This window comes from Carassius gibelio, chromosome B6 (assembly GCF_023724105.1).
Source record: "Carassius gibelio isolate Cgi1373 ecotype wild population from Czech Republic chromosome B6, carGib1.2-hapl.c, whole genome shotgun sequence".
NCBI lineage: Eukaryota > Metazoa > Chordata > Actinopteri > Cypriniformes > Cyprinidae > Carassius > Carassius gibelio.
In genome coordinates this window covers 8,866,284-8,879,453 of record NC_068401.1, presented here as the reverse complement: position 1 = coordinate 8,879,453, position 13,170 = coordinate 8,866,284, and the positions used below count along the sequence as shown (strand labels likewise).

General features: G+C 38.5%; 1 protein-coding gene across 1 annotated transcript; it reads right to left on the bottom strand.

Moving 5' to 3' along the window:
- Nucleotides 1-2,333: 2,333 nt before the first annotated feature.
- On the bottom strand, nt 2,334-12,432 carry LOC127959534 (myosin heavy chain, fast skeletal muscle-like). Its single transcript, XM_052558773.1, has 39 exons — nt 12,229-12,432; nt 11,934-12,077; nt 11,698-11,854; nt 11,584-11,611; nt 11,366-11,480; nt 11,090-11,182; nt 10,586-10,649; nt 10,406-10,504; nt 10,151-10,254; nt 9,885-10,023; nt 9,671-9,789; nt 9,401-9,550; nt 9,149-9,319; nt 8,734-9,040; nt 8,550-8,614; nt 8,340-8,427; nt 8,059-8,176; nt 7,832-7,955; nt 7,609-7,745; nt 7,262-7,517; nt 6,929-7,171; nt 6,672-6,848; nt 6,435-6,580; nt 6,254-6,344; nt 5,774-6,163; nt 5,574-5,700; nt 5,362-5,480; nt 5,092-5,288; nt 4,839-5,022; nt 4,591-4,756; nt 4,381-4,505; nt 3,979-4,287; nt 3,667-3,870; nt 3,454-3,579; nt 3,158-3,328; nt 2,970-3,074; nt 2,797-2,892; nt 2,566-2,697; nt 2,334-2,454 (listed from the first exon to the last, which is right to left on the bottom strand). Exons 1-39 carry the CDS (start codon nt 12,430-12,432, stop codon nt 2,434-2,436), a joined length of 5,811 nt encoding a protein of 1,936 aa, XP_052414733.1. The 3' UTR covers nt 2,334-2,433.
- Nucleotides 12,433-13,170: the final 738 nt, after the last annotated feature.

Sequence of the window (13,170 nt, the reverse complement as noted above, 5' to 3'; positions counted from 1 at the left end):
ATTGTGTGCTAATAGCTGTGCCTTTCCACACTGAGAGTGCTTGAAGAATGTGTGCATGCTCTTTTATACACTTTTAAGACTTGAAATAGACATATATCATGTATAAATCAATGGACATGTATGTATATGTGATTTCACACAGGTAACATTTTCTAATGAATACGTCAAACAGGATGCCATTTCATCCAGATCTGTGGATCCAGACCTCTTTAATCTGACAGTCCTCCTCTGGTTGGCTTTGTGTAATATGAGATTTGATTTAAAGTGGGCTTTGTGAGACTTAAGGTCAGTCTTTCCACTGGAAAGGTGATCCCATACTGGCAAAGAGCAGAAAGCTTTAAAAAATTGTGGGGGAGTTACTCTTGAGATATAATGGGATCCATTTAATAAAAATGTGAAACTTGATCACCCACCCATAACACTACATTCATATTTGGACAAAATACAAATATAGACACCAGTGCCATCTTGACCCACCAAATGGCAGCAGGCTCAGGGGATTTATTGTGACTTGAACTTCCTGCATTACATTACAAAACAAAATCCAAGTGTTTTAGTGTCTGTCAAGAGCCTGCAAGTGTGCACCATTAGAGATTGTGGGATGGAACAACGGTTCTTGGATGAGACAGTTGTATCATAGTTTAAAGTCATTGCGGCTTCTTATTTTAGGACTTTGAAATATAATACAGCATCTTTGCTTCTCGTGATGAAAGACAAATGAGTTTGTAGAGTCTTTGCTTTATTGTTCAATGTGTGAGTATGATGCCGCATTTACACTATTAACCACGCAAAGATCTGCTGATTATAAAGTCTCTCTCTCTCGGTGGATGCAGCTGGGATCCCTTCTGAGTACAACCACAGATAAGTAAACATTGTCATAACATTTATTTATTTGATATTTTTTTCGCAGTTTCATGATTTTGCACAGACTTTGTTTGGGGAGCTATTAACTTTTGTGTTAACTCACAGTGTGTGGTTCTCTAAAACATTGGTTCAAACCATGGCAGAATGAGGACCTGAGGGATAAAAAGGTAAGGTCCTGATGCTGTTTTTATCATGAGGGATAATTCTTAAATGTAACGTTAAGAAGCAGCAATATAGTGAACCTGAAAATCATATTTAGTGAGCTGAACAAACTTAATTTAAAGTAAACTAATTTATCTAGTTAGTCTTAGCTCCCCTTACATAAAATATCTTAAACATGGAATTAACCTTCTATAGATTTGTAAAGGGAGGTGTATATATAAATATATATTTCATGTAATGGTGCATCAGTTCTGAGCCACCACCAGTTCAAAACATGGGGAGCTGCATCCAAATTTGCATATTATTCATAACAAGATGAGGAGTTTGTAAAGGTTCTCATTTTAACATGTAAAGCCAATGAGTCTACAGCTGATTTTACATGTATGAATCTAAAGGGTCAATATAATACATTTTAAGACTTACTTTAGCAAGATTCTGAGGTAACTAGTAAGCAATAAGGTGGTATTCAGTATAATATATTTCTATTTATAATTAATAATTTTGCCATGATTTTAAACCAGTTTGCATAATTTCTCATACTGGAGCAAACAATAAAAGAGTAAACTGGAGTGGCACAGATATATAGTAAATGGGAAGTGTCTTATGTTTTTGGTTACGGTTTAGGTAAATGCACATGGATGAACTGTTTCTTCAACCAGTTTTCAGGTGGAGGTTTCACCACAGAAAAGCAGAGAAAGGGTATGAGGACAGAAGGCAACAGACCTGTAGGAGCATGTTGAAGTATGTTATTCCAGAGTCACATGGATTGGGAGAAGTAGGTGTGCCATTTTATTGTGAATCATCTTCTATCTAGAAGATTAGCCCACAGCCAACTGCAGTGGTCCAGTCTTAAAATGACAAGAGGTTGGTTAGCTGATACAACTTGGACACCCTTTGGATTTCACACAAGACTGCTATCCAATGTGGCATTAGTTCAAAAAAGGGAAAACTCTGAGTGACAGAGCACCATGTAGGCTGATTAATAGTCATTTATTTGGTTATAATCCAATGTGCACCATTTTAGACTTTACAAAATTCATTGAGGTTGCATCACATCCCCAAAGTGGAACTTGTTAAAAAGGACAAATAGGACACTCCTACTATGGACTTGTGGACTACAGTTCTGTGTAAACAAAGGCCACATCACCTTCACACAATTTACCAAGTAACCATAGTTTCTTATTAATATGGATACTTTAAACCTTGTAAGAAGCTATAATTTGTATTAAAGATTAAGCAGTTTTTGTGTCATCCATGAAATGAAGAGAGCAAGTCAAATTTTTAAATAAAAGAAAACATTGCAGCCATTGTTGGTTGGTGGGCAACTTTATTGACCACATGACTCAGACATAGCACAAATTCATATTATATGATTGTTTATTGCTGACTCTTCTTGAAAGGTGATATTTACTCTGCAACCTCTTTTCCCTGCAGAAGCAAAATGAATAAATAAATGAATAAAAGTCAAATATTCTGGACTTTTGAGGTTAGAATGTGTATATTTAAACATTTTCAATAAATTACTTTTTTTTTAAATACCTTTCCAATGTCACGGCTTTTTGCCCTGAGCTTGTTGACCTGGGACTCAGCGATGTCAGCTCTCTCCTGAGCTTCCTCCATCTCATGCTGCACCTTCCTGTACCTTGCAAGGTGAGTGCTGGCCTGTTCCTCCTGTGATGAGATTACCAAGGAATCGAGTTTATTAAATTGTCAAACAACATGATGATGTCTTAATTATGATGAAATATGACCATATAATACTGTACTTACAGATTCCTCAGCTTGTCTCTTATAGGACTTCACTTTCAACTGCAGTTTGTCCACCAGATCCTGCAGTCTGGTTACATTCTTCTTATCCTCTTCAGTCTGTTAAAAAGACATTGTAACAAATGTTGCTCTGTTGACAAACCATTCCTTCTCAGAAGTTCAGTTAAATTATCTACCTGGTAAGTGAGTTCCTTCACTCTTCTCTCATACTTCCGAACTCCTTTAACTGCTTCGGCACTTTTTCTCTGCTCAGCCTCAACCTCATTCTCCAGTTCGCGAACCTAGGAAATAGAAAAAATGGATGCAACAATTCTGGTGTACCCCTTAGATTTCATAGCCTTCTTACAAATTGCACAAAAAGTACCCTAGCTTCCAGTTTCTGGAGCTGCTTCTTTCCTCCCTTCATGGCCAAACTCTCAGCCTCATCCAGACGATGCTGCAGGTCTTTGACTGTAACTTCCAGGTTCTTCTTCATCCTCTCAAGATGAGCACTCGTATCCTGCTCTTTCTTCAGCTCTTCTGCCATCATGGCAGCCTGCAATCACACATGACATGACTACAGCTCTTTTTCAGTGTTCACTAGATGTATTCATGTGGATATTGGATTTGACTGGATGAAAATGTGGTCATATAGAACGTGTCATATAAATAGGTACTCACATCAGTAATAGCTTTCTTAGCCTTCTCCTCTGCATTTCGTGCCTCCTGGACAGCATCATCCACTTCACCTTGGATTTGAACTAAATCGGCCTCAAGCTTCTTTTTGGTGTTGATGAGACTGGTGTTCTGTATATTGGAGAGTTACATGGTTTACCACTGATGATTCTGTCTAAGAGTCCAGATGAATTAAATTGTAAACACTTGAAAACAAACCTGGGAGTGTAGAAGTCCTACACGCTCACTGGCATCCACCAGTTCCTGCTCAGCTACTTTGCGAGCTCTCTCTGTCTGCTCCAGAGCAGATCTCAGCTCCTCAATCTCAGCCTGCATCAGGTTGTTCCTGCGTTCAACCATAGCAACCTGCTCTTTCAGGTCCTCTTGACCCCTCAGTGCATCATCAAGGTGCAGTTGGGCATCCTATTAAAATATGAATAACTTGTTTCAGTGGAATAATTATCGAAGAGTATGATGTTCAACTTCAAGCTGAGGATAACTGGAACTTGAAGAAGAGCTCCACAATTTTACCTTGAGCTGTCCTTGGACATTCCTGAGCTGTTTCTGAGCTTCTGCCGCCTGGCGATTTGCATGGTTCAGCTGAATCTCCATCTCATTGAGGTCTCCTTCCATCTTCTTCTTGACTCTTAGGGCTTCATTTCTGCTCCTGATCTCAGAGTCTAGAGTGCTCTGCATGGAATCAATCACTCTTTGACTATTTCTTTTGATCTGTTCCATTTCCTCATCTTTCTCAGCCAATTTACGATCGATCTCCCCTTTCACTTGGCTTAGCTCAAGCTGGATACGAAGAATCTTAGATTCCTCATGTTCCAGGGTTCCCTGTTGACCAGTAAAGAGCAATAATCAGTTAACATTACAAAAAAGCAGTTTTGGTAAGTATTATAGTGGTTCTTCAAAAACATTTCAGCTTACCTCAGCTTCCTCAAGAGCGACCTGGATTTCAGTTTTCTCGGTTTCGACTGTCTTCTTGGCTTTCTCCAGCTCATGAATGGTTTTCCCAGTCTCTCCAATTTGTTCGGTCAAGTCAGAGATTTCCTCTAAATAATATAAAAACCAGAGTATTCACATGCAAGCATGGAAATGGTCTATCATCTGCCCTTTGTATTTGTGGAAAAATCTTACGTTGAAGGTTTTTGTTCTCCCTCTTGAGGGTCTCCAGATGGTCTAGGGCTTCTTCATAGGAGTTCTTCATCTTAAAAAGCTCTGTACTAAGAGAACGGGCCTCTTTTTGAGCTCCTTCCAGTTCTGCTTGGTTTTCCTCATACTTTTGCTTCCACTCTGCCAGAACCTTTGAAAAAGTCAATTAAATTTGTGAGCAAAGACCTTATGTTGCTGTACAACAATTCAGGAACAAGTAATACATCCTGTACCTTGTCAAAGTTCCGCTGCTTCTTGTCAAGATTGGCAGCAAGAGCATTAGCTCTCTCCACATCAATCATGAGATCCTCAACTTCATTTTGCAGTCGCTGCTTGGTTTTTTCCAAAGAGGAACACTTTGAGTTCACAGCCTCAATGGACTCTTCAGCATCCTGTAAACGCTGAGCAAGCTTTTTCCTACAAGCAACAATGAAATGTTAGTCATTGCTTCTACTTTATTTACTGTTTAAACAGGGTTTTACTTACTTTGCTTCCTCAAGCTCTTCTGTACGCTGAATGGCATCGGTCTCATATTTGGATCTCCATTGAGCTACTTCACTATTGGCCTTTGACATGCCACGCTGGAGCTCAGATTTGGCTTCCTGTTCCTCCTCGTACTGCTCTCTGAGCAGATCACAGTCATGTCGTGCTGACTGGACAGCATGAGCCAGGGCATTTTTGGCCTGAAAAGCAACAAACAAAGCATTATTCGCTAATGTTGCTACAAGACGTGTTACCAAAATAGTAAACAATTACCTTGGTTTCTTCCTCAATGTGTCTCTTAAGCTCCTCAATCTGCTGAGTGAAAGCTTGCTTGCCTCGAGTCAACTGAGAAACAAGAGCTTCTTTTTCCTCTAGCAGACGACTAAATTCACCTTTTAAAAGAAAGAACAATTCCATGAATCCTTGAAAATGTAGGCAAAACCTTAAATTTGGAGTTTGAAGTGTGGCTTTGTCCTCAAACGTACCATTCTCAGTAGCCAGTCTTGCTTTTTGTGTACTTATCTCATTTAGTTGACGGATTGTTTCATCATTTTTGGTTTTAATTTCACTTAGTTGATCTTCAAGAGTACGGCATACCTTCTCCAAGTTACCCTGAAAAGAAAAATTGCTATGAATATGACTCTTATATTAAAAACGCAATATTCAGGAAAAGAAGTTCTCGTGCCTTTGATTTGGCAACAGCCTCCATATTGCTTGACAGGTCATCAATCTCCATTTTGTATTCACTCTTTTCTTTTTCCAGCTTCTGTTTCACACGCTGGAGGTTGTCAATCTGTTCTCCCAGCTCTGCCACAGTGTCAGCCTGCTTCTTGCGGAGTGCTGCAGCCGTCGCTTCGTGCTGCAAGGTGGACTCCTCCAGATCACGGCGTAGTTTCTGGAACTCAGCCTCACGTTTTTTATTCATCTCAATCTGTGCAGCAGTGGCACCTCCTGCTTCTTCCAGCCTCTCGCTGATCTCCTCAAGTTCCCTGGAGAGATCAGACCTCTGCTTCTCGACCTTAGCACGAGCAGCACGTTCTGCCTCAATTTCTTCCTCCAGCTCCTCAATACGAGCCTGAAATAAACAGTGGTAATGATGAAGATCACACTTACTTGAACCAGATTACATGACCAGTGTTCCTAGCGTTATTCATTGAGAGATCACCTGGAGTTCCTTGATCTTCTTTTGATGCTGAGTACTAATAGACTGTTCATCCTCAATCTTACTTAGAAGTTGGCTTATCTCAAAGTCCTTCCTGTGGGAAATAGTTGTAACAGATGATTTACATATACCATCACAAATATTATTCTCTTCAAAACATTCCAAATAGAAGTTAAAGTCGTACTTCTTTATCTTCTCGTCTGATTGTTGCTTGTCATTCTCCAGGTCCATTATGGATTCTTGGGCTAGTTTCAGGTCACCCTCAAGCTTTCTCTTGGCCCTCTCCAGGTCCATACGGAGTTTCCTTTCTTGCTCCAGAGAACCTTCAAGCTATCAAGCAAGATTCCAATATTGGTTGTTCTGAAAGGCATCTAAAATTAATCAAATCAACCAATATATTGCAGCAACTATTGTAACTTACATCATCCACTTGTTGTTCAAGTTTGGTTTTGGCCTTTGTCAGAGTATTGACTTTGTCCTCCTCTGCCTGCAGATCATCCAAAGTTTGCTGATGTGCCTCTTGGAGGGCTTTCTTCTCTTTTGATAACTTTGCAATGCTTTCATCCAGTGAGGCCATCTCCTCTGTAAGATTTTTCACCTAATATAGAAATTTAGTGAAATTGTTAGAGTCAGATCAGGTCAGATAACTGATGGGTAATATGAATTAAGACAGTAAACCTTGTTCTCAGTGGCATGTTTCTCCTTCTCCACTTTGGCTAAGGTAAGCTCTAAATCATCAATGTCTTTCTTCAGCTCAGAGCACTCATCCTCTAGTTTTCTCTTCTTGGCTGTCAGTTCAGCATTGATTTCTTCCTCATCCTCCAATCTTTCATTTGTCTCTTTGAGTTTCCCCTCCAGCTGTATCTTGCTTTTGATTAGTCCTTCGCATCTCTCCTCAGCATCAGAAAGGTTCTCTGTTTCCTGTTGATTAGAGCATCATTTGATTTGAATTTTAGCTGTGAACTTGTGATGTTATAAAGACAAATTGATGAATGCTGATGAAAAACTCACAGATGCCACTTGCAACTGCAGGTCATTTTTCTCCTGCAGCAGGGAAACCATCTTCTCCTCCAGCTCCTTCTTCTTGGCAAGTGCCTTTGCTAGATCCTCCTTCATTTTTTCAAAATTCTCTTTCATGGCTGCCATTTCCTTCTCAGTCTCTGCACTCTTGAGCAGAGGCTTGATCTTAAAATACAGCTTCATCCATGGCCAGTGTTTCACATTCATGAATGAGCGGATGTTGTACTGGATGGAGTAGATGGACTCTCTGGATCATAGAATCAGAAGAAATGTCCAGAGACTGTGTGTAAGCATTAAGTTACTATCTTATCCATTTACTATTTTATGCAAAACCATACCTCCTCTCCATCATTTTGACAAATTCTCTCCTCATAACATATCCACGACAAAGAGCCTGAGTCATGGTAACCAGCTCAGCTAGTTTTTCATCTCGCATCTCCTCAAGGGTACCCAGAAGCCCAGCTTTGAAGAATACCTATCACAAATAAGTGATTAAGCAATTAAGCACTATTATCTAATATCTAGAAAATAAGTTGCAAGATATGGTTTGATACTGTGTACCTTGGTGTGTCCAAACTTGTACTGGGTATGATCCACATCAATGGAGCCAAGAAGCTTCTCTGAAGCCTTCTTATTGTCAATGAACTGACCCTCAGGGATGACACTAGCATTCAATACTTTGTACCTGAAACAGAAGTGATTTCATTACATTTCAGTTAAATTTTCATCTGAAGTACCCTTACCCTTAAATGAGCATGTTATTCATATGTGGCATGTATGTGAGATACCTCTGCTTGAAGTCACCATAGAGGATTCTGCTTGGGAAACCCTTTCTGCAAATTCTGATTCCCTCTAATACGCCGTTACAGCGCAACTGATGGATGACCAGAAAGTTCTCCATAAGACCTGGAAAAATAGGTAGATGGATTTTAATCTTAAAACATTCTTAAATAGGATATAGGAAATATTATGTCTTAAATAGGATTCTGAGTCTTTTTATGACAGCTAAACAAAGGTGATATTGTTATACTAAGCACTATTTATTATTGGAAAAAATAACAATACCAACCAGGGGTTTTTGATTCATTTGGAATCAGACAGCGTACAAAATGGGGATGTGTGCTCCTCAAGTTGGTCATCAGCTTACCCAAGTTCTCCTGTAGAATTTTATCCAAAATATTTTGAAATGTTTGACCAGTGTACAAATACATATATATTAATCATATTAGCAGTTTTATAATCATATAACATGAACACATATTTAACATGGTAAACTTACCCTAAACAGTGCAGACACTGTCTGGAAAGAACCACCTTTTTTCTTGCCCTTTTTGCCTCCTGCCTCTGTACAGTATAATAAATAATACAAATATAATGTGTAAATATCATAATACATTTATTTAAAAAAATAAACCCTGCAGAATATTAATACTCTTAGATATATGTATTGAAGTTTTGCAGACCCTCAGCAGAAGCATGAGCAGCATACAGGTGAGCCAGCAGTTTCACTGAAGACTTCTGGTACAGCTGAACCACTGAGTCATTCAGAGGGTCCTTGTTCTTATCCAGCCAGCCTACGATGTTGTAATCCACAGTTCCGGCATAGTGCACCAAGGAGAAGTGGGCCTCGGCCTTGCCTTTGGCAGGTTTGGGCTTCTGGAAGCATGCATTTTTACCAAGATGCTGGTCATGCAGCTTGTTCTTAAAGGTTGTGTCTGTTGCCTTAGGGAACATACACTCCTCCTCAAGGATGGAGAAAATACCCATTGGCTGCAAGAAAGAGCACATTTCCTTGAGATGAGAAAATGAATCAGACCAAAGCACTAATGCTTAAAAATAAAAATAAAAACATCATGTCCTAAAGTTGAAATTTGTTACCTTTTCAATAAGCTCAATGCAGGCAGCCAAGTCCATACCGAAGTCAATGAACTCCCACTCGATGCCTTCTTTCTTGTATTCCTCTTGCTCCAGCACAAACATGTGGTGGTTGAAAAACTGTTGCAGTTTCTCATTTGTGAAATTAATGCACAGCTGCTCCAGGCTGTTGAACTGTAGAGAACATAAAATATTTCAGTGCCAGAACCAAGAAGCTAAAACTACGGATTCATATTTTTTATCTTATTAACTTACATCAAAGATTTCAAACCCAGCAATGTCAAGCACTCCGATGAAGAACTGTCTTGGCTGTTTGGTGTCCAGCATCTCATTGATTCGGACAACCATCCACAAGAACATTTTCTCATAGATCGATTTGCACAGAGCCATGGTTGCATTATTTACCTAATTTAGAAAAAAAGAATGCCATTTAATACCATTTCATTAAAAAGCAAAACAAAAACTGCATATTCATAAATATTTAGTGATGCAATCATTAATTATAATTTTTTTAAGTGGACACACCTGAGGAACAGTTTGACCTTTGGTCACAAATTCATTCCCGACCTTCACTCTGGGATAACACAAAGCCTTCAGCATGTCAGCAGAGTTAAGACCCAAGAGGTAAGCGATTTTATCAGCCACTGAAAAATATAAAATAAATTGTAAGTCAATTATTTGTATGTATTCATACTGCAACCATATATGCATGCTTTTATAGCTAAATTTTAAGTCACACCCTCAGTTCCATCAGGCTCAGCCTGCTCCTCCCTCTGCTTCTGCTTGAACTTCATGTTCCCATGATGCATCACAGCTCCTGTCAGCTTGTAGATGCCTATTTTCTCCTCAGCAGTAAAGCCCAGGATATCAATGGCTGTCTGCAAGTCAGAAACAATCAAATGTATTTACCCTTACTATAACATATTTCACATAGTGTATCAGAGATATGCAGTGTATAAGATTATGTATCAAATGTTAAGTGCTCAGACATTTGACTCCACTTACATCCGTTGCAATGAACTCTTCCACATCATTGATACTCTTGACTGTGATCTCACCCTGACTGATCATGGGATAGTCGTATGGGTTTGTGGTGATTAGAAGAGCCTCTACAAGAGGAATATGACAAGAAAGAAAAACTTAATGCTGTTGCACAAATATAATAATTTAATGCTGACATTATCCGTTCTTGCAGTCTTTATTAAATTCAAAGTATTACATGCACATTTGATCCTAATGCAATAATGTACAGTTTCTTACCCAGCAGTTCTGGCTTATGGCCAGTGCAAAGCTGGTAGAAGATGTGGTAGCTCCTCTCAGCAGACAACTGGAAAGTTACTCTGGACTTTTCCAGCAGATCTATGGATCAATACCGTAATTGTCAGAGGGATAAAAGGAATGTGCATAATCAACTGAAATCTAAAAGAATGAAGAACTCACAAGTTTCAATATCAGCTGATGCCAGTTTTCCAGTGGTGCCAAAATGAATTCGGATGAATTTACCCTGGAGATTTTACCAGATGCAAGATTGATTAGACAACAATTTTCATTTACAGAATCAAAACGCAACAGTTTTCATTTACAGAATCAAAACGCTTAGTAGAGCACGGCAGTGGGCAGGTCTTTCGGGTCTCGGGAGACTAGCGTAAATTGACCGACAGCGACATCTGCTGTTTTTGGAAAAGAAAGTTAATTTGCATTTGTTAGAAAATCTGCCTGCACGCATTTGTGAGAAAATCAATTCAAGTTTCCTCATAAAAAGTTATAACACACAATAGCCTATATATATATATCTGTCCATACCTCTGCAGTTTCTCTCGAATAAGAGTTTTGTACTTGCAAATTACTTTGCGATTGTTTGAAAGTCGAGTTTATCTTTGCAAAGCAGGTTGTGTTTATTTAGCTACAAAAAACAGAATTTGCTCTATAGACTATAGTACTCACAAAGCGGGAGGAGTTGTCATTCCTCACAGTCTTGGCATTTCCATAGGCTTCCAGCAAGGGGTTGGCTGCAATGATTTGATCTTCCAGCGACCCCTGATGTGTACAGAATATATTTAATGATGCTGTCAAGTACTTTGCTGTCCTCTTGAAATGAAGGATTAGTAGCTATATGCATGCATATGCCTTAAAGAACATCCATTTGATTAATTCCCTGACCATATCATTAATCAAAAGGATATAAGTATCAGATATTATCAAAATAAATATTTCAAATACCTGCATTTTTCCCGGGACGGGCTCTGCTTTCTTCTGTCCAGATGATACAGCGATTGTCGCAAAGTACTGGATGACACGTTTGGTGTTCACAGTCTTTCCTGCACCAGATTCTCCACTGAAATTACAATAATGCAACATAAAGTCGAGCCAATTTCTCTTATTTTATTTCTTTTTTTAACTGAAAGATAAAAGTACTCCAAACTCTGAAAAATACTCACGTGATCAAGATAGACTGATTCTCACGATCTGCGGAGAGCAGAGAGACATTTCATTTTACCCAACAAAGAATAAAGAAAAAAAAATCTTAAATATTTTCTTCCACAAGTTTTTACCAGTGAGCATGAACTGATAGGCGTTGTCAGAGATGGAGAAGATGTGAGGTGGGGCTTCAACTCTTTTTTTGCCTCTGTAGGCTGTCACAACTGCAGAATCATACACTGGGAGCCACTTATAGGGGTTCACAGTGACACAGAACAACCCGGAATAGGTCTGCAAATTAAAATGTTAGCTTAAATAAGACATCATATTGTATTTGAAGGATGAAGTACTGTTCATTTTCGTTACATACGTAGATCATCCATGCTGCATAACGCTCTTTGAGGTTGTACAGCACAGTGGGCTCACTGAGGTGGGTCATCATGGCCATGTCCTCTATCTTATCAAACTTGGGGGGATTCATTGGAAAGATTTCATCTTCCTTCACTGTGATGGTCTTTTTGAGGTGAAAAACAAGGCAAATGATAAATAAGAGAGTATTTAATATGAAAACTAAAAATACTAGGCTCAGAAAAACTATATTTTGAACTTGCAGTACCTTATTTATTTATATTGTTACTTGGTTGTTACTCTAGATGTAAACTTACTTTGCCACACAGCGTTTTGACAGTGGCTTTGCCACCCTCTTTGCTGACTAGCACCCCTTTGAGGTACATCTCCTTTTGTTCTGTCACAAAGTATGCTGTCTTGGCATCAAACGGTGTGTTCTGAGCCTCAATTCTCTCCCTCTCAGGCTTCCGGAGGTAAATGGCCGCCGGGCCAAAACATTCCATTTCTGCATCCCCACTCATGGTGCCACTTTACTGGACAAATAGACCAAACATCAATAACATTCAGGATATTGATCATTGAAATAGTAAGTGGTAATACAAAACATTACTGCACTATAATATAAATGATGAATATTGTTTGATGAGGTTGTGTAGCCTAGTAGATTTTTACCTCCTTTTGCCTCCAGTCAGTAGAAGTTGAACAAATGATGTGAGAAATCTGTATATATATATATATATATATATATATATATATATATATATATATATATATATATATATATATATATATATATATATATAATATATAATATATATACATTTAAAAAGACATTCCTTTATAAGCACATTTGTGATGAATTATTTATGCACACAGAATAAATGTAATAAACTTTATGAATATTTTAAAAAATTCTTTAACTATAATTTTGTTTTTCATTTTCAGTTAGACTCACCTTCTTGAAGTCAGCCCCAGTCAATGGCTTCGCACTCGACTTCTTGTTTTATAGAGCACAATGTGTTCAGTCAGCAAAACTCTCTCTCTCTATTTGGTGTTTGGACTGCCCTCAACTCCGCATCTCTCTCTGGAAATTTATTTTTATCTGATGATAAATCTAAAGTAATTTTGGACAGAGTATTGCAGTTTGGTTCCAATATTTCCACGTTTTCAAAGCAGTCCAGAAGTTTGCATATCAAAGACGTTATTAAAGCATAAAACTTTGTAAACATCCATATTTTAATTTTTTAATGGAAATGATA

Excerpts from the sequence above, each read along its gene's own strand:
- LOC127959534 (XM_052558773.1), bottom strand. The coding sequence starts at position 12,432 with ATGAGTGGGGATGCAGAAATGGAATGTTTTGGCCCGGCGGCCATTTAC. Across the intron at positions 9,551-9,670 it reads AAGGTCAAACTGTTCCTCAG|GTAAATAATGCAACCATGGC; the intron begins GTGTGTCCACTT and ends TTTCTAAATTAG. Across the intron at positions 5,289-5,361 it reads ACATTGAGGAAGAAACCAAG|GCCAAAAATGCCCTGGCTCA; the intron begins GTAATTGTTTAC and ends GTTGCTTTTCAG.